Source organism: Lepisosteus platostomus, chromosome 12 (assembly GCF_059453375.1).
Source record: "Lepisosteus platostomus isolate fLepPlt1 chromosome 12, fLepPlt1.hap1, whole genome shotgun sequence".
In the NCBI taxonomy this organism is placed as follows: Eukaryota; Metazoa; Chordata; class Actinopteri; order Semionotiformes; family Lepisosteidae; genus Lepisosteus; species Lepisosteus platostomus.
Window position 1 is genome coordinate 17,771,927 of NC_142622.1, and position 26,738 is coordinate 17,798,664.

Below are 26,738 nucleotides of genomic sequence, written 5' to 3' on the forward strand. Positions count from 1 at the left end.
TATTTATTGATGACCCCTCATATGTTTATAAATCTCTTGGAATTTTACTTTAACTTTCACAGTTCAGGATGAAAAATGACTCGTTCAAATTGGTAAACAGGCACAGATTTCCTAAGGCCATCTGACCTCCTTTAAATACTTCATCTTTTGAACACACTGCCCATGGTGAGTCTGACCATCTGGATAAACTGGACCTTGTACAGCACCAGCGAGGTTAAAATATTGTTGACGTGTGTACTGCAAAACAAGATCTGTTTGTTACCACAATATGGCCATTTGTGGACCAGAGATCTTTATACTTAGGACACTATAAATTTTTGCAGGACCAAAGTATTTTCCAAAACAGCACAACAAACCAGACAGTGATCAATTTACCTTTTGTTACTCATGGGGTGAGAGGTCCACAACTGAAACAATCTGCACCAGCAGCCCCCCTACACAGCAGATCAGGTGGAGAAGTGAAAAACTGCTTCACCAGCTGTATTAAGGGGGAACTTTAGGTAGGTGGAATATAGCCAGGACATCAGGATAAACACACATACCTGTGATGATACTGAGGTATTGTTTTGGAAATTCTAGTATGGATAGAAGAGCGCCACCTACTGGTCCTCCAACATCACTTTCTTAGAGGTCCTGCATCCCAGTAAAGACCAGACTTATCCTTGCTTAGCTTCTGAAATCTAAGGAGATCAGGCTAGAATGAGGTAAAGCCGATGTCATTATGTACATTTGTTTCTGTTTTTGGTAACAGAAACAAAGGGGTGGACATGACATTTGTTTATGTTAAAACACAGCACCTTGCCTTTATGTAGTGGTGGGCTGGAAGAATGCAGTGTCCATTTTAAACATAACTTTTACAGAATTATTTTGCTGCAAGTTTGCTCAATCAGTTGACTTTTTAATTTTTTCAGTTTACAAAAACTAGCCAAGAACTGGAAAAATTATTATATCTGTAAATGCAATATGCACTGTATACATTAAGTGATGAATTACAAGCAAAAATACTTTCCTGTTTATAGAACATGACAATTTTTAGGGCTTGTGTATAATTAAGTTAGATGCAAACAGGGTCTGTAATAATTAACATGCATGTTACCAAAGAAACATATTATGAGATTTAAGCTAATAAATGAACCAAATCTGTACCTAAAAGCAACAACAGCAGAAATGCTATAGCTGGAGAATATAAATAAATTAAGTGTCTAATGCAAGAGCAAGTCTGGATAGTCTTCTGTTATACTTTGACAGTTTAGTCAATATTGTGAGTTTGTAAATCTTGTTTAAAAAAAACAAAAACAATGAAAGGACGCCTCATATCAACAGATAAACTCAAAAGTAGGATTTTCAGCTTCCATTCCTATTCTTGTAATATAAATAGGAAAATAAGGGGGAGAGCAAATGCTCATAAGTAATACATGACAGGAAATCTAAGCATATGTTGGGCTGTGTTTTTTTATTTGGATTTCAAGTCCAGTCACATCAAGTCTGGCCAAAGATGAGGGGGTGGTGAGGACTGCGTGGGAGAAAGTCACAGCAAGCTGCCTTCTACAGATCCTTGATGCATTTGGAAGCAAACAATTAAGCCTGCAGGGGATCTGCCTTGTGTGAGTGTGGCACAGAGCATGCGTCCAGGGAGCCGAGATAGAAGATGAACGTGAGCGTTCAGTACAGTGTTGAGGGTTTCATACCATTCGGTCACACGTCTTACTCCTGCTGCTCCTGACAATCGTTATCATTATTAATGAAAAAGCAACTCTTTTTGATGAATAATGCATGATGACCACTTAAAAACCGAACCAAAGATATCCAGTGTCTGGCATACAGTACCTTAAATCACCTCATTTGTCTCACTATCTGTTTGCTAACCTCTTGGAAGTCAATCATAAATCTGAGAACGTACTGAAGCTCTTATGACCCAGTGTTACGTCTCAGCGTGTGGTCCATGTGTTTTTTTGTTGTATGAGTATTTGCCACAGTATTTTCATAGGTTTCTCATATACATATACTGTATTGTCGCATACATACTTTGTCCCTCACACCTGAAGAAGGCTCCACGGCCGAAACGTTGTGTTCTCTTTCTTCTTTTTTTCAGCATGGAATAAACCTATTACTTGTTCCTTTGGAGCCTACGCATGCTGACGCAGCTACCCACCTGAACAAGTAACAGTATTCTACTTTAATTCTAGCATGGACACTAGCTTCTTTGCAGATCCAGACAAGCACAAAATACTCAGAGAAAGAGGAAATGTACCTGAAGATTGGAAGATGGACACTGCACAACAATACACAAAATGCAAGGTGATGCGAAAACCTAGACAACCTGGAGTGTGTTTTACAGGAGCCTTAAATCTGAAATAAAAATGAATTTTAAGTCTTTTTTCCCAGTTAGACCCTACTAAGTCTTGCAAAGACAAAATAAGATCTAATTAAAAAAGGGTTTTGCCTATGCAAAAACCAAACCAAATAATACTGACAATACTAGAAATACATAGCCATGAATCTAAAAAAATGTAGAATCATCCTAAATATTAAATATAAATATAATTTCCCAAAAAAATTTGGGGAAGAGCAAATTCTTAAAACAAATTACTTTTTTGAAAACTGGCTTTTAGTTATCTTTAAATGTGATTGAGTGATAAAGATTAAGCCAAATATAAGAAAGTACAGTTAAATTAAAAGGCAGAAAAATTAAGAATTCTTCACCACTGGTTTGTAATGCATGAAATAACAGGAACATTATTTCTGTTATTTCAGCTGATGTGCAATGAACCTGCACTAGCATTTCTCTAGACCCACAAACTTACTTACTGAAGGCGAAGCTTACAGTACAATTTTTAGCCTAGCGGTGTTCAGAAATGCTAGTTTTATACGGAAGATGTTTCAAATGTTGCCATTTTGTTGTGTTAGAGTGTGAGTTTCTGATTAAAATCAACATGGAAAGAGCTTCAGCAAAGCTGCTTCAGAACTATTAGCATCTTCTTCTTTTATTCTCTTCGTAAAACAAGACATATTTACTCTTTTAATACTGGCAAGGGTGTTCAACAAGCCAGACTGTCTGAATTTTCATGTTCATATTCTCAGGCTGTAAGCACATGCACACACTGAAAACAACGTGTAACTGTAAACTGTGGAAACACTTAAATGCCAAACAACTATAACTCATTTTTTTTTACAAATCTAAAGGTTTCCCAATGCACCAAATGTTGCACCTACTTTGACTTGAATTCTAGGATAAAATCTTCAACTTCAATAAAGAACTCTAATTTAGAGTTTGTCTTTGTTATTAACTTTTACATAAGGAATGACAAAAAACTGCAGGGGTATGAATGGATTATCTTTTATTTGTGATGAAAGATGCTTTCATTGTCAAGTAAACTAGCTTATTACTGTAAAAGGAAGGAAGCTTATATTGTAGTTTATCATTCAGGACTTTTTCCCCCCAGCTCAGGACATCTCAAGAAGGAGAACATAAAAATAACCTTTCAAAGCACGACAGAAACATTGGGCATTCCCCAAAATAATAAATTCAATTAATTTTTATATTCTGCGAAGGATACATCTACAACTCCCATTTTATTTCACCTGCTGCTTGATAACAACAACAATACAGAATCAGAAATTAAATGCACCAAATCTCAGATCATATTACTATAAATCCATTTTCTTTCAGTTGATTCATTTAATGCCAATAAAACATTTGTCCTAGAAAATAAATCCCCTCTTGTCCACTATTGCTGGCCAGATTTGTGAACTTCCCTGCATGTGTTCTAGTTTTATCAACCCCCACCCCTGGCAAGCTTCTGTTTGTGAATTACATTTCTGTCGCTCTGACTTCTTTCTTCAATTTCTTTTTCTTTAAACTGGGCCAGTGCCACCCACTATTCCCCACCGCATTAAACTGCCACCTCCACTAGTTACGAATCAAAGCCGTTGAGAGAAATCAGTCCTCCGCGTTTGCCTCCTAGCCATGCTAACAGAATGCCAACGCGTGGAAGTCTCACACTGCTCCCCGCATTCTGCTTCCTTTCAATTGTCTATCCTCCCCTGGAAACATTCATATGCAGCAGGAATTGATCAAGTTTCTGCTTTTCTAGTTTCATTCACAAATGGGAAGCAAAACTTGTTTTTTAAAAAAAATAAAGGTTTTAGAAGAGTTTAATTTAACCTACTTCAAATTCCTGTGAAAAAGGTAGATGTACATAAAAACTTGGAGATAATACTATTCAATCTATTTATTTCTAAAACACTCTAGTTACTTAGCAAAAGAAACAATACACACACAAAGTATTTAAATACAATAAAATACATATATAAAAAATAAATAAAAGAAATAATCATGATAAAATCCAGTTACAGGAGTCCTTGCTACACTACTAAAGACTCAGCCACAAAACATTCTTTTCCTCTTCCCACACTTAAATTTAAGTCTGTTCTTCTTCGCAGAATATACAAAATGTCAATCTCAATTCAATGTGTAAAGTTCCCCTACCACATTTCTGAACTACTGCAGCATTCACCCAGCAGTTTCACTTAACTAAATCCACAGACCAAAAACGTTTCATTAACAGTAGTTAAACGAATTGAACAGGAAGCACATCTCATTAGTTTCAGGCTGAAAACAAAATTTGCACACACTTCAGATAAAGAGAAGGGGGGGTTAGTTTTCCGTCAGAGATAACAGTACTTTGAATATTTTTCTAATAATTAATACCACTTGAATTAATTACAAAACTGCCTGAGGTGGGCCACTGTAAAATTCATTAATGTTGAAGGCTCTGCTAATGTGTTAATTAGAAGAACAATTAGTTAAGAACAAGCTAAATGAATGATTGAATATTGTGCAGTGAGTGGATTTAGGAGGAATGGTACACAATCTTCTTATTCAAAGTCTTTACAGTTTACCACGTAGATAAGTGAAAGGCCACAGTTAACCCTTCTGCAAAGAGCTTCTACATAACTTTTACTGCAGGAAATGAAAGTGCTGAGTAGAGAATTGATACTAGAAAAGGTTTCAGAGGCTACAGGTACTGTAGGTGCTCAGTGTTGCAGATGAAATTTTAACAAGGTATAAAAATGCCCAAATGTAAGAAAAAACAAATTCAAAGTTTTGGAATAAAAATCATACCTGCCAATTAATCAATTGCCTTAAACATACTTTAAGAACATTCCTGAAGTACAAAATTCTGATCTGCTTTAAAATTAATTCCAACTAAAATATTTTTTATCACTGTTAGTCTTCCCAAAATAAATTATTTTCAATGATGGGTAACTATAAAACTAAGTAATTTCCATAAAACAATTAAATTTATAGAACAATAAAAAATAGCACCTCACCTGTGACACAGGCCTCATTTGTATATTTCATATATGTAGAAGTTTTCCTTGTTATATGCATGTTTAAGAAGACATTAGCCATTGTTTAATGGGCTTTGGGAAAGTATTCAAAAACTCTAAATTTACAAGATACAACATGAACAATTAACTAATACAGGTATGAAAGATCACGCGACAAACTGATGATGTTTTGAAATTATTCACTGCACACCAAAGCATGGATACCATAACTATTAGTAAGTTGGAGGCAATACATTCAAATTAAAAACAGGCCAAGACTGAGCTTGCCAATATCTCAGAAAAAAAAAGATTGTGCAATATCTTCCAAACTAGCTCTCTGGGACAACTAGTTATGGAACTGATAGCAAACCAGACAAGTAATTATTTGTAAACACAAGAAACAGTGATCAACAAAATCATGCTGCTTTAGAAAAAGGGATATTTTGTCAAACATATTACTGGACTGAACATATTATTTATGAAAATTGTATAATTGTATAATTGTATTATATAAGTTCACAGCAGACAGGCACTGAATAAAGGGACACCGATATCTTTCCTGGCATTTTCCATATTATGATACTGCCAATCAGAAAAATGTCTATGGGATTTATTGCTAATTTCTTCCTCTGACTTCTACTGAGCCTTCTTATACTAGTTTTCTTATTAACAGGGGTATGTGATAAAGAATGAAATAATAAAAAATAAGATTCTACTTTGCAGATGCATGAAATGTAACCAATAGCCAAAAAATCAATTTAATGAATGCCTAATATCAACATAAGTTTAATGTAACTCAAATGCTTTGCAATTTAATTTGTAATACCCCCAAAATATCATACTTACATTCAGCAAAAATGCATAATTCTTTCCATTAGATTTACTCTAAATTTCTAATTGTTTTCACATACATATTACCGACTGTCATAATTTAACATTTAGCTCTGAATCTATCAGAAGACAAAAGCCAAAACTCATAAGGAACAAACAAAGGATTTTCAGCCTCTGTAATGGGTTTCACCTATTCCCAAACCAAGCATGATAACACATCATGAACCAAGCTCCAGACACAATCTTAAATTTAACCCATCCATCAGTCACAAATTCAAACACTTAACGATGCCTTTTTGTTTGCCAGAAACGTTTTTCCCCCAAAAGTGTGACCTTTGAGTATCCAAGTTTATGATCTGTGATTTTGAGAATTTTATCTTATTCATTTATTAAATATTTTATCTACACGTAAAAGTGGGATGCTGTGAAGGTCAGCAGCATATACTATATGAAGGTTATCCTTAAAGGTATTGCAATATACATTTTAAAAAATAAAGCTATGTGTTTAATTAAAACATAACAAATATGCCAAAATAACCCAATTCTCAAATGACAAAAGCTTGTATAACTGTCAACTTAATTGAGCTGGCATTGTTTTTCATTGTTTAAAACTAAATATTATTAAAGTTTACGATAGCATGCAACAATGCACAGAAATGAAATCCTAACTAATGAAGAATTCAATGGTGAGATTTTTTTCTGCAGCTTTGTCACACTAATGGATCCCGGAAATCATTATTTAATATATTATGCTACATTTTTTCACATTAATCTTATTTTTCTGTAATTTGAAGTGGTCGAGAGGACTCCACATTTAACCACATCTTGCCCAAGCAGTTTGTAACTGGACATTGTCATGGTGTTTAATTGAGGTCACAGTCGCTGGCACAAAGGTAACAGTACGTTGATGACATAAGAGAAAAACACTACAGTAGCTGAAACATTTACATGAGGGTAGAAAAAGATAAATCCTGTGTTAGAATCCATAATGTTAGGCAAACCTTCTTTATTTGAAAAAGATTACTGGATTTTTATGGAAATCCCTATCCCTATCCCATATACTGAGGGGAAATGACATCCGAGCTAACACAACATTTGCAAATGTGGTCGGATGGTTGTGGTTTGGTTATGCTGGACGAAAATGTTTTTATAAGGGTTTTACAGTGTTATTGGAAGGATGCAGTTTGCTTATATTGTTAAGTTATTTTAGTCAACATTCCTGCCAAGTTGCAAACACTTCAGAAACTTAAATTAGAATATTATTATTAGAAGGCGTTACCTGGGCAAGTTTCATAAACTCTTCGGAATGTTACAAAATTCCAAGCTGACAAGCGAACATTGCTGCATTTTTGCATTTATATTTTGTTTGTGACGACATTGTCACGAATGTTTTGCCAACATCCCGAAGTGTTTTCAAATTTGCATTGCAACAATTTGCATTGCAACACAGAATGTTTCAGTATGGAGCTGCATCTTCATGTTACTTGTTTAGGTGGGATGACATATTGCTCCTACTGTAAGTCAAGTCTAAGTCAAGTCTTTCTCACTATTAACAGGAGAGACAAGTGGGAGAGAGAGGTACAGTATGTGGGCAGCTACTATCTCTTACGTTACCAGAGGGACTCAAAATGTCCTGACCCTACCACCAGCAAAGCCTTTTGTTAAGTGACTATTATATAAGCAATGTAACAGAAGGGGCCTTTAAGATCCCCAACCATGTTACCATCCACCATCAAAACTATCGGAGAATCACCATTCATACTCTGCATTTGGACTCCCCAGGCTGTCTTTACCCAAACAAAATGTATAAAGAACCCAGATAAAGAGACCAGGGTGTCATCCAGCCAGCACATCCTTGGTTTTGAATCTGCTTATTTTATCCTTGAGCTTCTTGAGTATTACTTATATTCACATCAGTAACTGGAAAAATCTAGGACCTGTAAATGTGTTATTGAATTTTTTCCAATAAAATAATTTGCTGATGCAATTAAAAAAAGGGCTTTTCTTGGATAATGGATTTATCTGGAAAATGGGTTATCTTAAAGCACTATACACACTGGAGGGCAAGAGCAGCCTCGCTGGCCTGCAAATCAGGTGGAGAAGTAAAAAAAAATATTTTTCCAAGTGAGTATAAGTTTAGATTGTAAAGGCTCAGAGAGGAATTTAGACAGGGCTATACGGTTAATACTGCTACTTTTATGAAAAATGCCATGAAGTCTGTAATGATCAATGGCTCTCACTGTCTGTGGCTGTTTGGATTCTGCAGAGGAGGCAGAGTAAAGCACAGGAGACAACTGAGAAACTTGTCGATCTGGACTCTGCCTTGAATTTGTGAACCAAGATACACCGTGCCCTCCTTAAGTACTAGTACAGAAAAAGTCAAAAATTGCTATTTTGTAGTATATTCAAGCAATTCTAATTTGAAATATAAAACTCAGCAATACCCAGAAACAAAAGGTGACATTCTGTACTTTTGTCTCACATTCATCTTTTCATCTTGAATTCAAATTGCTTGAGTATATAGCAAAAATGGCAATTTATACTTCACTGTTCCAATACTTATGGAGGGCACTGTATACTGTATATATATTTTAATCTGAGGTAACTAGTTATTACTCAGCTATAAATTTAAATCAAGGAAAGTTATGTTATGATCATACAGTACATTGGTAAGGCATCACTTACAGTAGGACAGTGTGTACAACTTTAGTATCTATGTTACAAAACAACAGTGGCTCCCTAAATTAGTTCAAAGGAGAACAGCAGTGTTAATTCTTAGTGTTAAAAGAATATCATAAAAAGGTCAGGTCAGATTAACTAAAAGGTGACAAAGGCAATTGAAAGGTAGTAACAAAACCAAACTAGAAGACTACCTCAGGAACTATAGTAAAAAAAGGACTCAAGAGGAAATTGAACAAAATGATAATTGAGGACTAAAACCAGGAAGTCCATCTTCACGTCAAGAGCTCTGCCTGTCTCCTAACTCAAAAAGTTTAATTGTAGAAAAAATGCGCTAATTAAGTGATTTAAAAAATCTCACAAAATAATATAAATTTCATTCCAGATCTTAATACCAAATAACTAGCTTTATGCATACTCTTACTGTAGAAAACTAGCTGGGATGGTTCCTTAAAGAAATGTGAAAATAATATATTGTAGTTCAGGTGGGTAGCTGTGTCAGCATGTGTAGGCTGCACAGGATCAAGTAGTAGGTTTATTCCATGCTGAAAAGAGAAAAAAGAAAACACAACGTTTCGGCCGTGGGACCTTCTTCAGGTATCAGAAGAAGGCCACACCCGAAGAAGGCTCCACGGCTGAAACGTTGTGTTTTCTTTCTTCTCTTTTCAGCATGGAATAAACCTATTACATGAGAATATATTGTGATTTATACTGTTTCAAACTGTGCAAATTCACCCATTCCTCTTGCTACAGTCATTTCTGAAACCCAAAATTCACAAAAGCCTCAGCTGTATTTGTTGCCTAGATGCTATAGGTGAGAGCAGCTCATCATATATTTTGTTTTAATATATATGTTTTAATTCATTTTACTTTCTGAAATGACATCAAACCATGTCATGAGCTGTGAAGCTTTATGAATGCATTTTTCTTTAGTGGAGAACAAGTATGAAAATCACTATGACGCATACATACTGTATATGCAAATCCACCCGAGGAACACCTCCTTCAACTAAGAGGCAATGCCAAGAATAGCCCACTTGCTTCTTGGAACATCCAATTTCCTTTCAGTTAGCAGCACGTCCAAGCCTGAACAGTATCCTTTAGTATAATATGATTAGGGTAATTCCTGACCCACAGAAAAGCAATGACATCAGCCACTACCGCCTTTTGCTCTTCTGCTTGTTTTCTGCTAAAGAAAACAGAAACAAAAGTTTCCTGACATTTTGACCAATTGAAATGTGACAAAGTATTTTAATTAAATTACAAATATTAGGTTATTAATGTTGTTTTTGTTGTTATTGTTTTGGTAATGAGCTACCTGATATGGGCCTATTAATTATGGGATCTATTAATTATAGATCCGGAAATAGGCATAAGGCCTGTATCTGCTCAGTACAGTGAGAAACAAACCTAAAATATGACAAATGCTGACAAACTTTCAATGAATTCTAGTTTTCCTGCCATACCTTCCTATTTTCAGCAGCATATATCAAAAACTGCATTATATAACCGCATTTTAAAATGAGAAAATATTAAACTAAGTCTAATTAGCTTATTTTTGAGTGCCTATTTTATTCCAGTGTTTTAAAGTTAATTCAGTTCAAATTTGGGTTTTGCTGACTGTAGTGATGTAAAAATCCGCTCGGAAATAAGCTTAGTGTTCTTCTGCGTTGTAAACTGACCTGACAAGATAAGAGCAATGAAATTGTGACAAACATGAGTTCTATAAATATGATCCTCTTATTTAAAGACAGCAGTGTAGGCAACAACGCAGAGTCTCCATGGGATCCTCAGTGGAAGGTGCCCAAAACACTCAGTCCTATTGTGTTCTCAGCCTGATGGGAATCACGTAAGGCAGACATGCAAATTGATGTGCATGATGTACCTGCAAAGCTGGGGAAATGCAGCCGATTCCAGGTAGCTTTTACTGCATTCACTGTTTGCAAAGCTTTATAGAATAATCAAAATATTTTTATCAGATGAAACAGATATGAGAAGGTGACAGTGAGTCAAAGGTCTTTCTCATTCTGAAGGATTTTTAAAGCTGCTTTCTTTGTACCAACTAAGGCATTTCTTATATGTGTTACAATTACCATAATGATAAGAATTACAGAAAGAAATACAATTGAGATGTGAAGAAAAGCTCAAATAAGAGTGTGTTTTTGTTAGTCTGCTGAATGGCCAGTATGGTTTATCGATGCAGCTCTGGAACTGTTTGAGAAAACACAAGGCAACAGAATGAAATGGTTTCCTTTAACCCCTTTCCTGAGCTGTAAAACATCAATAAACAATGAAATGCTCCTCTATTGATTCAATAATCAGAGCTAACTTCACAATTTAAGTAATGATCCTAATTTTGTATATATACTGTATATACAGTAAATACCAAGCAAAAAGAAAAAAAGAGGATGTGTTAATTCTCACTTGACCAAAATATATAATTATTTTATATAAACTCCTTTTTCAAGCTATGTTTCCTTCTTTTTTTACTTTAAAACTAGAAACTAATCAGCCACGACAATATGGTGCTGTTTTGGTCACGCTAAAAGACGGGCATTTCCTTCCACAGATCTACAAAGGGTGATAAAGCACAACAGTTCCAATCACCTGACAAGTACAGTACTCCACCATCAGAAAAGAGGACAGGGATTTTTTTTTTTCATTTCTCCCTACTCGTGTCACTTGAAGGGTATACAGTACCTGATTCCCTGGGAAAACAATCAGTAAGCCACTACTGTTGTGTTTTTTTAAATCACAAAACCAAGAAATCAGAGCAAACATCCTCTCTGCCCAGGCAGTGGCAATTAGCTCACCAAATTAACTGCAGGACATGCCCAGTGTGGCCAGCAGTAATTGTCAGGGTGGCTGTCAGTCAGCACCATGACTTTTTTGTTTTGATAAGCGTGCCAAAGGGAAAATTACTGTTATTTGCTAAACCAGAGCTTCCTGAATCGGCACTGAAGGCATGACTCTGGTTTCTCCAAAAGGGTGTGCGAAAGGAGCATAATAGCAGTGTTCTTTTGTGAAACTTGATGATTGAGAGATAAATAGATAACTTGCTTTTGAAAATAACCCAAAGCGCAAAAGCTGAGCTAATGGTACACTGGCTCTGGGGACTAGAATCCCTAAAGAAGAAAAAACACAGTGCAAACATCCCTGCTCAGACTCACTCAGAATGTAAGACAGCAGATGAAATATCAGATTAATGTACACCTTTCTGATTTACTATGTTTATTACATCACAATTAAACTATCTGATAGTATTTAAAGAGACGGAAAAAGACCTACTGTAGATGCTACAGTATTATGCCATGTCTCAGCTTCCCCAGCTTGTATATGACACCATTTTGTGTGGCGTTCTGATTGTGAATGCTTCATCTTGTTTCACTTTTCAGTGTTTACAGTAACCACTTTAGCAAAGATCAATGTGTGTTCAATTAAGTCATTGCTTTCATCTTTAATACTATTTCTTCTTAATCAATGTTTTAATGTGCAAATATAAAACTTTTTTTCTATGTACTAAATATCTATTTAATAGAATATTTAAAACTTAGATAATGTCGGCTTTCAACCCACCAGGTTTCATAGACATGTAGGCTGAAGTTATGGCCTTTTCTGCTGGCTTATATGCCTACCATTTAGGTTCAGAACTCTCTAGTGACACAACAAGCAGCAGATGGAAGGACTGTCTCATTATGTTTGGTTCAAACCCAGAATCAGTTTTTGTGTTTAAACATACTCTTACATGACATAATTTCTAGGAAGATGATATTTTGAATTTGTCCTTGTGTTTGATGCTGTCCCAGTAGTAAATCAGTAATAGTAAATCTACACATGAAAATGGGGGGGATTATATTTGAGGTGCATATGTAACCCTTGCCGTTTCTCATATCTTGGTCTGCTTAATATTATACTTGGTCTGCTTAATATTATACTATATTTTTTGATCAGTATATTATTGGTGTTATGACAAAGTGATGCCAGATCAGATACAAACAGTGCATATTTTCCCATTATCTGAGCTTGTTTGAGGGCTCATAATTTCATGCATATCTGGCATCATGCATTTTCAATAAAGAGCACAAGGTTTACATATACAAATATGTATTAAGGGATGGGAGGAAATAAAACTCACATAATGTCATGATGTGACCTCAATCAAGACAGGCAAATTGAAAGGTGTGTTTAAAAGCCTCATGACGTAATTTGTGCTCTTTGTACCCATTTCCTGAATATGACTGGAAAGGAATGATCTTTCAGTTCATAATGCAAATTTGCACTTTTGTCTTGAAGCCTATTGCTTTGAAACCGCTAGAAATGACCAGAGCCAGTTTCACAGCAATGATAAAAGAGAAGTAGTGGCTTAGATCAAATCTTCAAAAATCTAATGATTTATTGTGCTCAATAACAGTTATACCATTTTTCAACATCATTATTATTTTGATATGCAGTTTCATTGTGCTGTCAAAATTACAGGCATCCTGTAACATGAAGTCTGCTAACCAGAACAATGCCGACAAACCTTGGGACTAATTCTTATTTCCAAAGGCAATGCTGGAGAACAACTGCCCAGCTACAGCTGAACAAAGATCTGTTCATCAAGTGGCAGACAGATATTCTATTTCCTTAATCCCCTTAATGTTCTCAATCTGTAACATCCCACCTGTTAGTTAATGAGCATCACTAAGCATTGAATAAAAGAAGTGCTAATAAGTTCATTTGGTTTAATTAGATGTTTTAGGTAAAACACTCAGTGAACTTTTGTCCATTTTAACATCAGAATCAAAGCATTCAGTAAAATTCTATTTCCAACAATTCTTTTAAGTACCAGCAAAAAAAAGTTAAATGGTTAATGTTCTGACAAAAAAGTAACACTTTACATACATCTGAACTATATGAAAAATACATGATTTTATATTTATATTAGTTACTGTATAATATAACTATAATATGTCAAGTCATGTTTAAGGTTTTTTTATATATATTTAATATACGTTTGTGAAAATATTTTCATATCAGGTTAAAATATTTTTTACAAGAATATTGGTATTTTTATTAAGGTAAATAGGTCCTTGTTTAAAAAAAAAGTCATTCTGTACTATAATTCTGTGAGAATGACAAGAATTTACTACAGTTAACAGCATGCAAGGATAATGCCTACTTAAGTCTTTACATTTTCCATTGGGACCAACTGTCTCAGCTTAGACAGAATCTTCAAGGCCTTCCATCAGTTTTCTTCACAGAAAGGGCATACAGTGACATATGCTTCATTATTGCACCATTATTGCACCTGACCCAACATCTAATTCATGCATTCAAAGAGAACATTCCAATCACATTGCACTCAATTACTACAGCATAGCTCCAACTGTACTGCAATATTGTTTGAGGTGGAGGCAGTAAATAATAAAGGCTGAATTAAACATGCTCTGCTCTGGAGTGTCTTATCATTACAGTTCCTGTGACTTGTACAGTATTGCTTTTTTCCAGTAACTGTAAACTGTACTTTTGGGGAGACTGATTAGTAGAGTTTCTGCACCTTCGTTGTCATTGTATCATGCTGAATTAATTTTTTGTTTTTGTTACTTTCCACTATGCAATTTTGTACCCCATCAATGTTTCGATCTTACTAAAACGAAGCTGTGCCAAATGCTTGAAAAATGTGCTCCTAAATAAAAAAGAATAATAAAATTAATTCTGGAAAAATAATGCTAAGGCAGAATGAAGATGAAACATTTTTTATAAAATTAAACAACATACATTATAGGCATATACATAAACAAGCACACACCTATCAGAGAAAGTATCAGTAGGGCACAAAAAACTTAGAGAAATATAAAACAAAATGTGGTATGAAAAAAGGTTAGAGAAAATGCTAATTCAATGCAGTCACACTGCTTAATATGTTATGATGGTTGGATATGTTTGACCTGTTTTCTGTGAACACACATATTCCTGTATGAATATGTGTGTATATGAATTAATGTACACCTATCACGCAATCTTTAACTTGTAAAGGATGAATAAATCTGGTTCACGTGCTGCTGCTTAGCATGATATCCAGCTTTTTCATGAGACAATTAACTCATATAATTAAAACAATTCAGTCCCAGCTTAATAACATTTCAACTGAGTGGAATTTCAACACTTAATAGGGTGTCACCTATTCTATTTAAATATTCTTTATTTCTTACATGTTGTAGAACAAGATGGATATGAGCACCCTCATCTACAGATCTACAGAAATGCATTTTGTTTTGAGCTGCAATGCAGCAATCAAGAGGTTATCAGTCACAAAAAACAGGGAGGAAAACACAACAGGATGTGCATTTAAAAGTGCTGCCCTCCTTTACCAAAAAAATGGAACCAGTCATGTTGTTAAAGCTAATGCCCTGGTTTCTTTCATAAATCGGTGGGTTGAGATCCTTGAATCAATTAATGACGCATTTCCAAAGGATCTAGACTGGTCAACTGGACTCTTCTCATTTGTAGCCATTCTAATGTTCTAACACTCCCCACTGGGCTTCTATTATACTGCTGGCAATATTCACTATTCACAAACAGTACTAAAAGTAAATTTTGCCAAAAAACAACATGCCTCAAGTGAATGGACAGAATGCTATGAACTAACAAACAAGTATTTGATTCAGAATATTATGTAATGCATGGCCTATTTATTCCAAACTTTATCAAATCAAGATGTGATCTGTGCTGTTGAACATACTGTAAGATGCTTTAAATAACTCTAATCATTAAGCAGCAATATGGAAATGTGAGAAAATGCTTTTCTTTTCCTGAAGGGAAGTCTTTACTTGTGTTGTCTACATTAAAACATCTTGAATGTTCCTGCCATGCCTTTCTGGTTCATTGAAATTATGTCAGAAGAGCCTAATCACCTTACACTGATGTAGGGTAGCCCTTTCTTCGGCTGAAAGTAGGACTCCCTTTCTATTGTATTGCGAGCACGTCAAACTCAGTGCATTTACAAACACTGTCTCCTGCGCAAAGGGTCTTCAAATTCACCTGACAGGCAAACTTCCGAAACACACCAGGACTGCAGACTAATAGCCTTTCACAAAAAAGACCTACCTTGAGCCAGAACAAATTTCACACAAAAAAAACAGCTGCATTTGTTCACAATCAGTGAGTGTCTCTGGGTTTCACTGCAACCCTCTTAATCTTTAATTCAAACAACAGTTTATTGTTTGAGTGTATGTTTTAACGTTTTTTTTTTTCATAACCACAATTTTTCTTAATTTCCCCTTTTACACTGCAATGCTATATAAACAGACTCTGTTCAAAAACAATGCGTAGTGGATCAGTGCTTTAAGGTTTTGAAGGCAAGAAGAACAAAACTAGTATCTTTGAGTACCTTTGTGATACTCTTTAAATTCCCCTGTACTGAATAATACAGTGTAGCTGAAATTCTTCACAGCAATAATCCAAAACTGAAAAAAAGAACAAAGAAAATGGTTTTGGTATCAAAACTGTGGACTTACCTCAAAGCCTTGGTTACACCAGCACTTGAAAGTCCTCACCTCTTCTCCTAACTTAATATTAGTGATGCAAGGCAGATGTTTACCAACATCCACTCTCTCTCTTTCCATCCTTCGGTCGCAATTTAGAGACAGCTCGTGACGTCTGCATTCAGACTGTCAACTTTTAAAACAAGAGAGGAGCATACTGCAGTCCTAAACCCTTATGCATTCACGCCAAGCATGCAGCTACAACTCTGTCAACATAAAAAATAACTAGTAACCCACTTGTGGTACTCAGCCTCCCACACTCGAAAAGGTGCTATAAATATGCATCAATCCCTTTTGTACATTGATCCTATCAGTGCAGGCAGAGTGTGCAGCATGCCTCCAAGCAGTTCATATTTTGCAAGCATGCTAGGAGGAAGCACAGCAGACACGATGGGGGGAACCAGGCTGCAACGGAGTGCTGAGAGCCTTTTCTGCATTTGATTTACACCTGCTGTGCTTTCTTTCAGAGGGTAGCTCACAAGTCAGATTACCAGCCAGCTGACAGGTCATCCCCCGTTATCTGTGCTAAGGCGCACACCTGAATTGCCCCTGCCACAGCGAATTATGTGCAGTGAGCAATTCCCAGACGTAATTCAAACTCCCTTTCGCAGACGCGTAGGGATCCTAGAATCCACCCCCGCCAACTCTCCATGGCAACAGTTGCTAAAGTAGAGGCAGCCCACATGTTACGCAAGCAGACAGAGCACGAAACGCTGCCAGCAGGCTACAAATGTCAGCAGTTGTAGCTGTCCTCCCCCTCTTGCTCGCTTTCTCCCTGCCTCGCACACTCTGCTGTGTTTCACACAGACAAGATTTAAAGAGAAAGGATCTCCAGTAGTGCAGCTGCTGTACCTGCAGAAGCTTCACTTAGCATTTTTTCCAGGAGCATCACAACGCTGTGTTCAGACCAGACAGTTGGAGGCACAGGTTTTTCAACAAGAGGGTTTGGGTGTCAAACAACGTGACACCCAACGTGAGATTAACATGCCTACACCTGACACCATCACCAAGTCAAAGTGCCTTCACGTATTTCTGTCTCCAAAACTATCAATGTTCTTATTCATTTTCATTTTTTCTCATCTGCATATATATGGAACGCAAAGCAAGACACTACATCAGGAGCATTGCACAAAATTCAAGTATAAATAAAAGAATATTACTGTATAAGTAAACTCTTATTTTAATGCTGAACAACAGTATACTCTTTATTCAAAATTTAGAGCAATGCAATACTCAACATGTAGATCAAAATGTTGAGTAATGCTTAGGTAAAATAATAAGAGAATTTGCTGGAACAATTCAGAGATAAACCACTATCATACTCCTTTTTTATTTAACTTTTTTATTTGATTCCTTTTGTAACCCCCCTGCTCAATGGCCCCATACCAACTGCAGCAGCACACTTGAACACTGACATTGCAATGAGACCTGGTTGCAACCTGAATGCAAAATCCTCACAAAAAATAATTCTGTGTTCCTAACAGAGCCTTTCAAAGGACAAACCACAGGTGAGACTTCACTGCATGTTTAATGTAGAAAAATGTAATAATATGACACTGTTTTTCACTTCAGATTTAAACTGTACAGCAACCATTTGGCAAAAAAAAAAATATTTAACATTTATTATAGTAATACTAAAATATATAAAAATGTATAAATGATATAATTAGTCATCAATTTAACACCTGGTTAATTTAATTTGCTTTTAAAATAATCACTATAACATTAACATTAGACACACTGATTTTCAAACAATATAACACCCTTTATTTTCCTGTCCTTTTTACTGTTGTTGTGCATTTTTAGTTCCAGTATCACTTAACAACCTTTGTGCCAAAACCTGGAAGGTTATCCTTGACAGTGCCTTAGGATGGCCAATTCTGATGAAAAACAAATAAGAAAAAGGTTTCCTCTGCATGAGAGAATTGACATTTGTTGAGGAAATGCACATGTGCTACAGTCCACCTTTTCCAGTAAGCGTGTGCTGCCTACACGTTTTTATTTTTATTATTTCATGCCTTTATTTTTACTCAGCAGTGAACCTCGCCAAAACAGACTGGCCCAATGCCAGGTCGCCGGGGAATTTCAGAATCCCCTGCGTGGCCGTTTGAAACCGGAAGTTGAGGCATGCACCACTGTAAAGCTATCAAATCTGAAGCAACTCCTTCTGCTCTAAAGGCAATGGGAAGATAATAAATAGGATCAACTAGGGATGACTAAGTCTAAGTGGGCTGCGGCATTGGACTGGAGAGGAACATGCAGTCATGCGCTGAAGGGTGTTCTTTCTTATCTGTGGAAAAAACTGTCCTAAAACAATTTAATTAAAACGGTTCTGTTTTTGATACTATCATTTTTTCGTCAGTGCATTGAAAATTTAAGATGTGTTCTTGTAAATGGCAGACTCAGAGGGGCACATGTTAAGATGGCTTTTAGGAAGTCAGAGGGTAGGTCCCTTCGCTGGAAAACAGACACCAGTCTAATCAGGACATAAAATTAGATACTTGCAACATTTACAAGAAAATCTTCTTTCACTTTTCATAGCATTAATATTTGTCTGACATACTGTAGATTTAACAAAACATGAATGGGAATTAACAAGTAATTCACCGTTTTGCAAATGCTGCAAATTCTGCTGAATTGCCCAAGCAATGAAAACATCTATTTTCACTTGGAAAAAATCATACAACTATAGCCTAATTTGTGCAATCTTTTCTTCTTGGATGTTTATGGACTACAAAGATGGTCTCTCTTGAGTAATATTTGAAAACCAAATAATTCTGTCGTCCAACAACACATTAGATAGATTAAAAAAATTAGGAAAGGATTAGGAGGGTGGCATTATTTTATCAAATGCACTGAAGCTCATCAGGTTTGTATTACCCATCACAAATAAAAAGAGCAATTTCTGACACATTAAGCTATAGCATTATAGAAGAATGACTTTAGAAAAATAACTAAGCCTGTCATCCTTTGAAACATCTTGCCAAGAACCTGGACAGAGGAACTGATACAACAGGTTCTATAGTGGAAAGTCAGTGTACGAACTCATTTGTTCATAAGACAATCTTTACAGATGATGTAGCTAAACTATGTTCAAAATAGTTTTTACTGTAAACAACAGAAGACGACACCATTAAGCTTTTTGTATTTATATTCTGAATATTTCCAATGCTATTTTTTCCACACTAAGGGCGGTAGTAAAAGAAGAAAAAGTATTCAGGAAATTTTACCTCAAAATATTATAAGAAACAGTAGAAGACCCCTAGCAGAAAACAATCTAAAAATTGGTGCATAATAATATATTTGCTTTTGCAGTTTACAGAGTTTCCGAAAATATTCCTGACTGTTAAAGAAAGTACTAAATTTCAACGATTGAAATCAATGAATCCAAAAGCTTTTAATAATCCACACTTAGAGAGAGAGGCACAAATTGCTAGCTTTACCAAAACCCTGTTCTGTTAGTTAAATTTGTTTAGGAGAAGATTTTCAAACTCTTACAATATCCTACAATTGGGAAGTGCTGAAAATATAAAACAAACAGAAGAATGTTGTCCACAGTTGCTATGGTTTCTCTTGGATGGTTACTGTTATTTTAACTTACAGAAAAAAATCTCTTTGTGAAACTCATTTTCCATTTCTGTTTTTTTTTTTTACTTTATGCTTCATTTGCGCATCAGTTTAGTACCACAGACTTCGGCCATAGTTCTTGCTGTCTGGTGCACAGGGCTGTGCTCAAAATAACTCAGATGAAACAGAACATTATAAAGCCTAAAAATGTTGTTTTGTTGAGGGGTTGCGCTCTTGACTACATGGCTAAGTTAGCCCCCTCTTTTTCTTTCAAATTATACATTTAGAAAAAAAATCCCCCAATCTTGAGCATGAAAAAGACAGATGACATAAGAAATAGAGAGCTCAGCAAGACGTATTTGCCCTTCAGCTAAAACAACAGCAGAGCTGTATGTTTGCCTAACACTTTCCTGTCTGAAGAGGATGAATAAAACAAAACACGCCATGACCAGAGAATGGAAATCTAGCACAGACGTCTGATAGCATTGTGCTGTTTTCAATTCTAGAAGAATACAGCCATTGTCTTTCTCAACTAATGACTACCGAAATAAGCACATCAACAAGACTGATAGTGCAAAGTTTTTAAGATACAGATGATAGTTCCCTTGCTAGTTTGGTTAACATTTCACTGCATCAAAAATAATACATAATACATATGAAAGCAATAAACATGGTTTAATCAGAAGCCTTTGGTTTACCAATGTAAACCTTTCATTTAAAGGCATAAAGAGTATACTAGAATGTCCTAGGAGTGGATTAAGTTGCATCACTCTAGTTCAAGGCACAGGTTTTGAGGGTGGAAATGGACTCAGTTCTCATGTGGACTGCTCTAATACCACTGAAGACATTCCTAAGATATGTTGGAGCTAGAGAGCGGAGAACTATTCCTCCGGTCCCTCAGGGCCAGACGCCTGCAGGTCTTAAAGTTGTCTTTCATTTAACAAGGACTATGTAGGACTATCAAGAGCTCAGGTGCCACATTCCAAGTAGTTACAAAGGTTGATTTGGCTTTTTTTAACTTATTTTTTTAACAGCAGCCATGTCACCCTGCAACTCACATCTGGTAACCCACTGAAGCTCAGCAGGTGTGAGCCTGGTCAGTACCATGATGGGAGACCTCCTGGGAAAAACTAAGGTTGCTACTGGAAGAGGTGTTAGTGGGGCCAGCAGGGGGCGCTCACCCTGCAGTCTATGTGGGTCCTAATGCCCCAATATAGTGACGGGGAAACTATACTATAAAAGGACACTGTCCTTCAGATGAGACATAAAACTGACCCTTAAAAATCCCAGGGCGTTTCTCGTAAAGAGTAGGGGTGTAACCCCAGCGTCCTCTGTTTTTTTTTGCTGCTCTCTGTTCTGTGCCTCTGTGCGACTTCCATCATCCCACGTGCCTCATCTCAGAAACTCTCCTGCCAGTCCCATTTTCCTCTCATGCGCTCGAGTTGTCCTGCAGCCAGCAGGACATAGGAAAAGCCACCTGCAGACAAAGGCTCATGCTGCTGGTTACTGTGGCAACAGCTACCCTGAGGTTCATTTGCAAGCGGCATTATGCTGCCAGTATTCAGTTATGTCACCCCATCATACTGTAATTCCTCTGTCAAACCCTGGAAATGTCCTAATAAAGTAGCTTTGTGCTCTACAGGCGTTCATGCATGGCCACTTATGATTTCTACTTAATTTTTATTTTGAAAAAGAAACAGAAACAGAAAATCACTTTTTTACAAATAGAACAATTTTACGGGTGGTGAAAATGATAATCAAAAACTTTTTTTCTCATAAAGCTTAGAGATGTTTATAGATATTTATCTGTTTACCATTTTTTAATGGTTGGCACAGGAAGGTAAATGAAAAGTTTAATGTTCTGAAAGTTCTAGATTTAAAAGGAAACAAAAAACAAAAGGTCTTTCTGCTTCTGTTACCCAGCATTCATGAATTTGATGTATCTCTAGATGGTTGGATATTTAAGATTAAGTCTGTCTTTTACAATGTGAATTTTACTTGTTAAATCTGGCACCATATAGAATTTCTATTCTTACAGAAAACAACATATATGATTATTTTTATAAGTTCTTACTTTAAAAGAGTTCTTAAATCTCTTTTAAAACTTAATATAGAAAGTATCATATACAAAAGGTTTGTTATACATTTAAAATATTCCTCCACATACTCTAGAACTACAATCATTGCCAGAAAACTAGTTCCAGCAAAGGTTTAAAAGGTAATGCATACAGAAGAACATTGAAGAACATTTTATTTTATTTTATTTTATATAGAATTATTTTTCTTAAGCAACCTTAAAAATTTCTTTTAAAACGTCAACATCAATGAAGATTGTATGGACCTGCAGTTCCAGGTTTAAATCATAACTTTATAATAAATACACTAAAGATGAACATGGAAATTCTGAGAACATTTAAGTGAACAACAGCATGACATTTGAATGATTTATCATGGCACAATTCCTTAGGATCTGAATCCTAAAGACATATTACATCTTATATTACAGGTATTAAATAAGAAATTATAGCTCAATCAATATACGTAATAAGATTTTAAACCTGATATTTTTTAAAGTCACCTGTAAAATTGAGACAATATCCATCCATATTATGATAAAAAGGTGCTTTAACATAACATTCAGTAATGTGATATTTGTAAACCTTATCTTCAAAATATTATTGTAAGGTTTGTCAGCTAAATTAGCCACGTTGAAAATTCTCTTTTTCAATTTTCTATGCTTCTCTGCTTTTCACACTGTGCAAATCAGGCAACTCAATCAATTCTTGAAGCATCTGTAAGAACATGCTTTGAAAAAACCAAAGGGACAAATGCAAGTTAGAGCTTTTACTTTTATGAACCTGAAAATCTGGAATTAACAGAGTCTCAGAAGAAATCTGCTTGTTCAAACAGCCAGAGCTGAAATGGTTGGCTCTTGAGCTGGAGAACTCTTGGCACATAGGAACACTGGATATGGAGAAAAAAAAGCACATCCGAAGACCGAACTAAAAAGGTCTGTGGAAAGATTTCTGCAGCAATAAACTTCATTTTCCATTAGCTCTCCTGGTGTTTTCGGTTGCTTAAGCTTTGCTTGACTTACAAGATTTTTTAAACCTGCCGAGTCCACAGTATGGAAACTACTATAAACTTACAGGTAACTGCATCTGCATTACGAACAAGTAAAAGCTGCTATATTTACGTAAAAAAATAATATACACAGATATTCCAATATACTGTCTGTGGCACCACTACAAATGACACTGTAAGATGTAGTGTTGATCTGTATGAGATTTACAACACATATAGGAGAATCCAGAGCAACATTTGTTCACCATTTTCTTAAAGTAATGAGAAACCTCTTGATGTGCAAATCTAGCATGTGATACAATGAGATAGGCAATGAAAACAGAATTTAGATTAAATTTGATCAAACTAAATTTAGTGCTACATATCTTTCCTTTTCTCACAAGATTCATGTATCTCTTCATAAATCACAAATTTGAACGATAGTCTGTAAACACTGTATAGAGAAACATGACTGAGGGAAGCCAAATGAAGACAAAAATGAATGGCTGGGAGAGAAAGCACTATTTTATAATAAAGCTTCAGAAGGTCTTCCAGACCTCATGGCAGTACAAGGGACAAATGTGAGTTCTATTAGTAACAAGCCTAACTCATGTGAGCTACAGTCAACAGCAGACTGATCATACTTTCCACGTAAGTCACTAAATCAGTAAATAAGCGTGTTTTCTAAAGCCAAATAAAGATAAGATCTCATTCTTGTTTTCAAAAAGAAAATTGTTACTCAGGTTTGACACATATGCCGAATTCACCTTACACTTCTATATTTAGAATAAAGTATGTATTTTGAAAGTGAACATAATCTGCAAATCTACAAAGGCGCCTGGAGTAAAAATATTGAGGTTTGATGTAACTTGATGGTAGTCACTGTCCCATCAATCAACCCATCAGCTCAGTCTCTTGGACTGAGGACAGGTGGGGCCTCAGGCCAGAGCTCCAGAGGTACAGAGATCAGAGTGAACCTAATGACTAGAGTGAAAACAAATGAACAATATTGTTCTCTACACCATCTTGTTTGTACATAGTGTTTGCGTACATTTGAAAGGTGGTCTTTGCCATTTAAAGTTGTAGTGAACAATTAATACACACGCTCAAAGAGACAACCCTTTTCCAACACCAGAAATTCAGATGAAATTCCAGAAGTATTTATCTATTTGCACATGAAGCTGCATAAATACACAAAAAACATTTCCAGATTCAAGCAAACAAAATACAGAAAAGAGTTCCTCTCTCCTGTTGTTTTCAAATCACATGCATAAAAGCAAGGAATTCCCACCATTCACAACACCTTACTTTTCATTGACTAATAAACAGTTTGAACATCCTCCCATATATATCACAGTATGCTGCAGAATGACAGGGCCTCTGCGCAAGAGCTGTTCAGTGCTAACAGGTATAAGATCCCAGACACAGCTTTGTTTTTCATTTGTTAAAGCTAGAGACACAAACACAAATGAAAATTAGCTATCAGGTTTTAACAAAGTCAAATTTATTTAGAACTAACTGTCCATTCATGTTGTTGACTGGGACCCCCTGGAACACATGAGGAAGATGCTTCATACAATTCTGAGCTTAAAAAGTTTCCACCGTAGAAATCAAAGGGTTTTAGATGTCATTTAAAAATTAACATCTAATCACAATATACTAGCAATTACAAACACAATAGACCCCTTTCGAACCCCATAATAGCTCTCTCACTCACCTTGAGCCATTTCATTTCAGTTCTATGCTTTTCAGAAATATAAGAACAGAACAGAAATGGCATATTAAAACTACAGCTGCCCTAGGACACCCATCTCAACCACGCCAGGAGTGTTATAGGAGTTTTCGTGGTATCTACTGATGCATATTAGCCTGCAGGACTGGGCTTGTCTTCTCCTGAAGATGCTTGCTGCATTCCTCCAGAAAGCACATTTTGGTCTAAGGGATCTTCAAAGGCAGGGGCTCTACGTCTGCCTGCACATGACTGTAATTTACAGTTAAATGTTAAACGCTCACTAATTAACCAAGTGGCTCTAAACATAAATTCACAACTGAGGTGGGATGTTCATATTTCTTTCCTTTTTCAATTAGATTCTGAACACGAACCAACAAAATTGGAAATGTTTTTATTGAGTTATGTATCATTGTAATGCTGCAGAGTAAATATGCCTGAACTATTTAGTAATGCATCCACATATTTTGGTGAGATGATCCAAAGTAATCTAAAAGAAGCCCACTTAAAAACAACAACAACAACAACAACATTATACAGTACGTATTCTAACTTATTATCTCAATTGCCCTTAGGGTTTGCAGAGACTTACAAAATACATCCACAGATTCAGAAGAAAAGTTAAAAAATGAAATCAATTTTAGAGTTAGAAAACCAAATTCAAAAGTTGAATGGCATTTTCATTGTCTTTTCTTCCTTTCCAGTAAAAAAAAAACTTTCTGAAGATGGATATGATTTCACATAGTGCTTTTCAATTTTGTTACTTGGTCTGTAGATATCCACCAGATCCTGCTGAAATACTCAATGGTATAAACAAGTGCATAAACAGTTACCATTGATAAATGCCAATGGAGACAGCAAAGCTACAGTAAGGTTCCAGTAACTGTACACCACTCTGGCATAATGCCATCTGGTCTGCCACCGGCATTTCTATCCTCTAAACTAGCAAAGAACAGCCAGCTACCTCTACCCACTATAATCCCCATGATCCTTTAACAATTCCCTGCTCTGCTGCACTGTTTCTGGAATTCCTGGCTGAACGAACCCAGCACTTCCCAGGATTTGAGATCTCCCCATGCTCAGGATGAAGGTCTTCACCAGATTAACTAATCAGGACTGCCTACACGTGTTTTATTTGCTGTTGCTGCTATTTCAAAAAATATTTATTCATAATTAATAGAGACCGATCAGCTCAGTCTCTTGGACTGAGGACAGTTGGGACCTCAGGCCAGAGCTCCAGAGGTGCAGAGATTGGCTGCATTGGCTGGGGAGGATCTTCAGACCAAGCAACGGCTTTGCAAGAAGGAATCCACCTCAATTAGATGCACTTTACATTTCCATGTGGGCTATCATTTAATAATTCTACTTACAGTAGCTTAAGAAAAGGAAGTAGAATTAATATCACAGCAGACATGAAGAAACAAGAAGGAAACATAAAATGACTCTACAACTCAACATGCCAGTTCGGCTCACCATTAAGCCTTTGTAGTTTTCTTGGAAGCAGAGCTGGCATAACACTGGACAATTCTAAACACCTAAAGTCAGAACTGACTTGTTCTAAACATGCACAATGACTAAATGCAATCAGATTAAAGACTTTCTTTCACAACACGCTAATAGTTTCTTTGAAGAACAGATGCTGAGAACTGATGTGGAGAATTAAGAATTAAGCACAGAAGGTATACAGTATATGTATAAACTATTATTTCAATTTACCTTTAATGATTTTGCATACTTGAATCAGGTCTTCTATTGTTTCCTGTTCAACACTGAAATAATTAGGTTATTTTAGTCATTCAGAGCGAATATACTGTACCTAGTTGCTCTTTGGTCTGATTCTAGACCAGCAATATATTTTTATAATGCCCTGACCAGTACTGTCCAATGTGGTGTTGTGGCATATGGTTTTTTATCTTTCAATATGAAACTGAAATAATCACATCACTTTATACAGTATGTTTCGTTGCTTATGAATTTTCACTATTAAAGCATTAAACAAAGAATGCCAA

General features: G+C 35.9%; 1 protein-coding gene across 1 annotated transcript in view; it reads right to left on the bottom strand.

The window, feature by feature from the left end:
* Positions 1-26,738, bottom strand: part of hivep1 (HIVEP zinc finger 1) — an 81,665-nt gene that overhangs the window by 42,565 nt on the left and 12,362 nt on the right. The window contains exon 2 of the mRNA XM_088602303.1: positions 543-575. Within this exon, the coding sequence (XP_088458429.1) occupies positions 543-575 (33 nt within the window). The remainder of the gene's footprint in view (positions 1-542; positions 576-26,738) is intronic.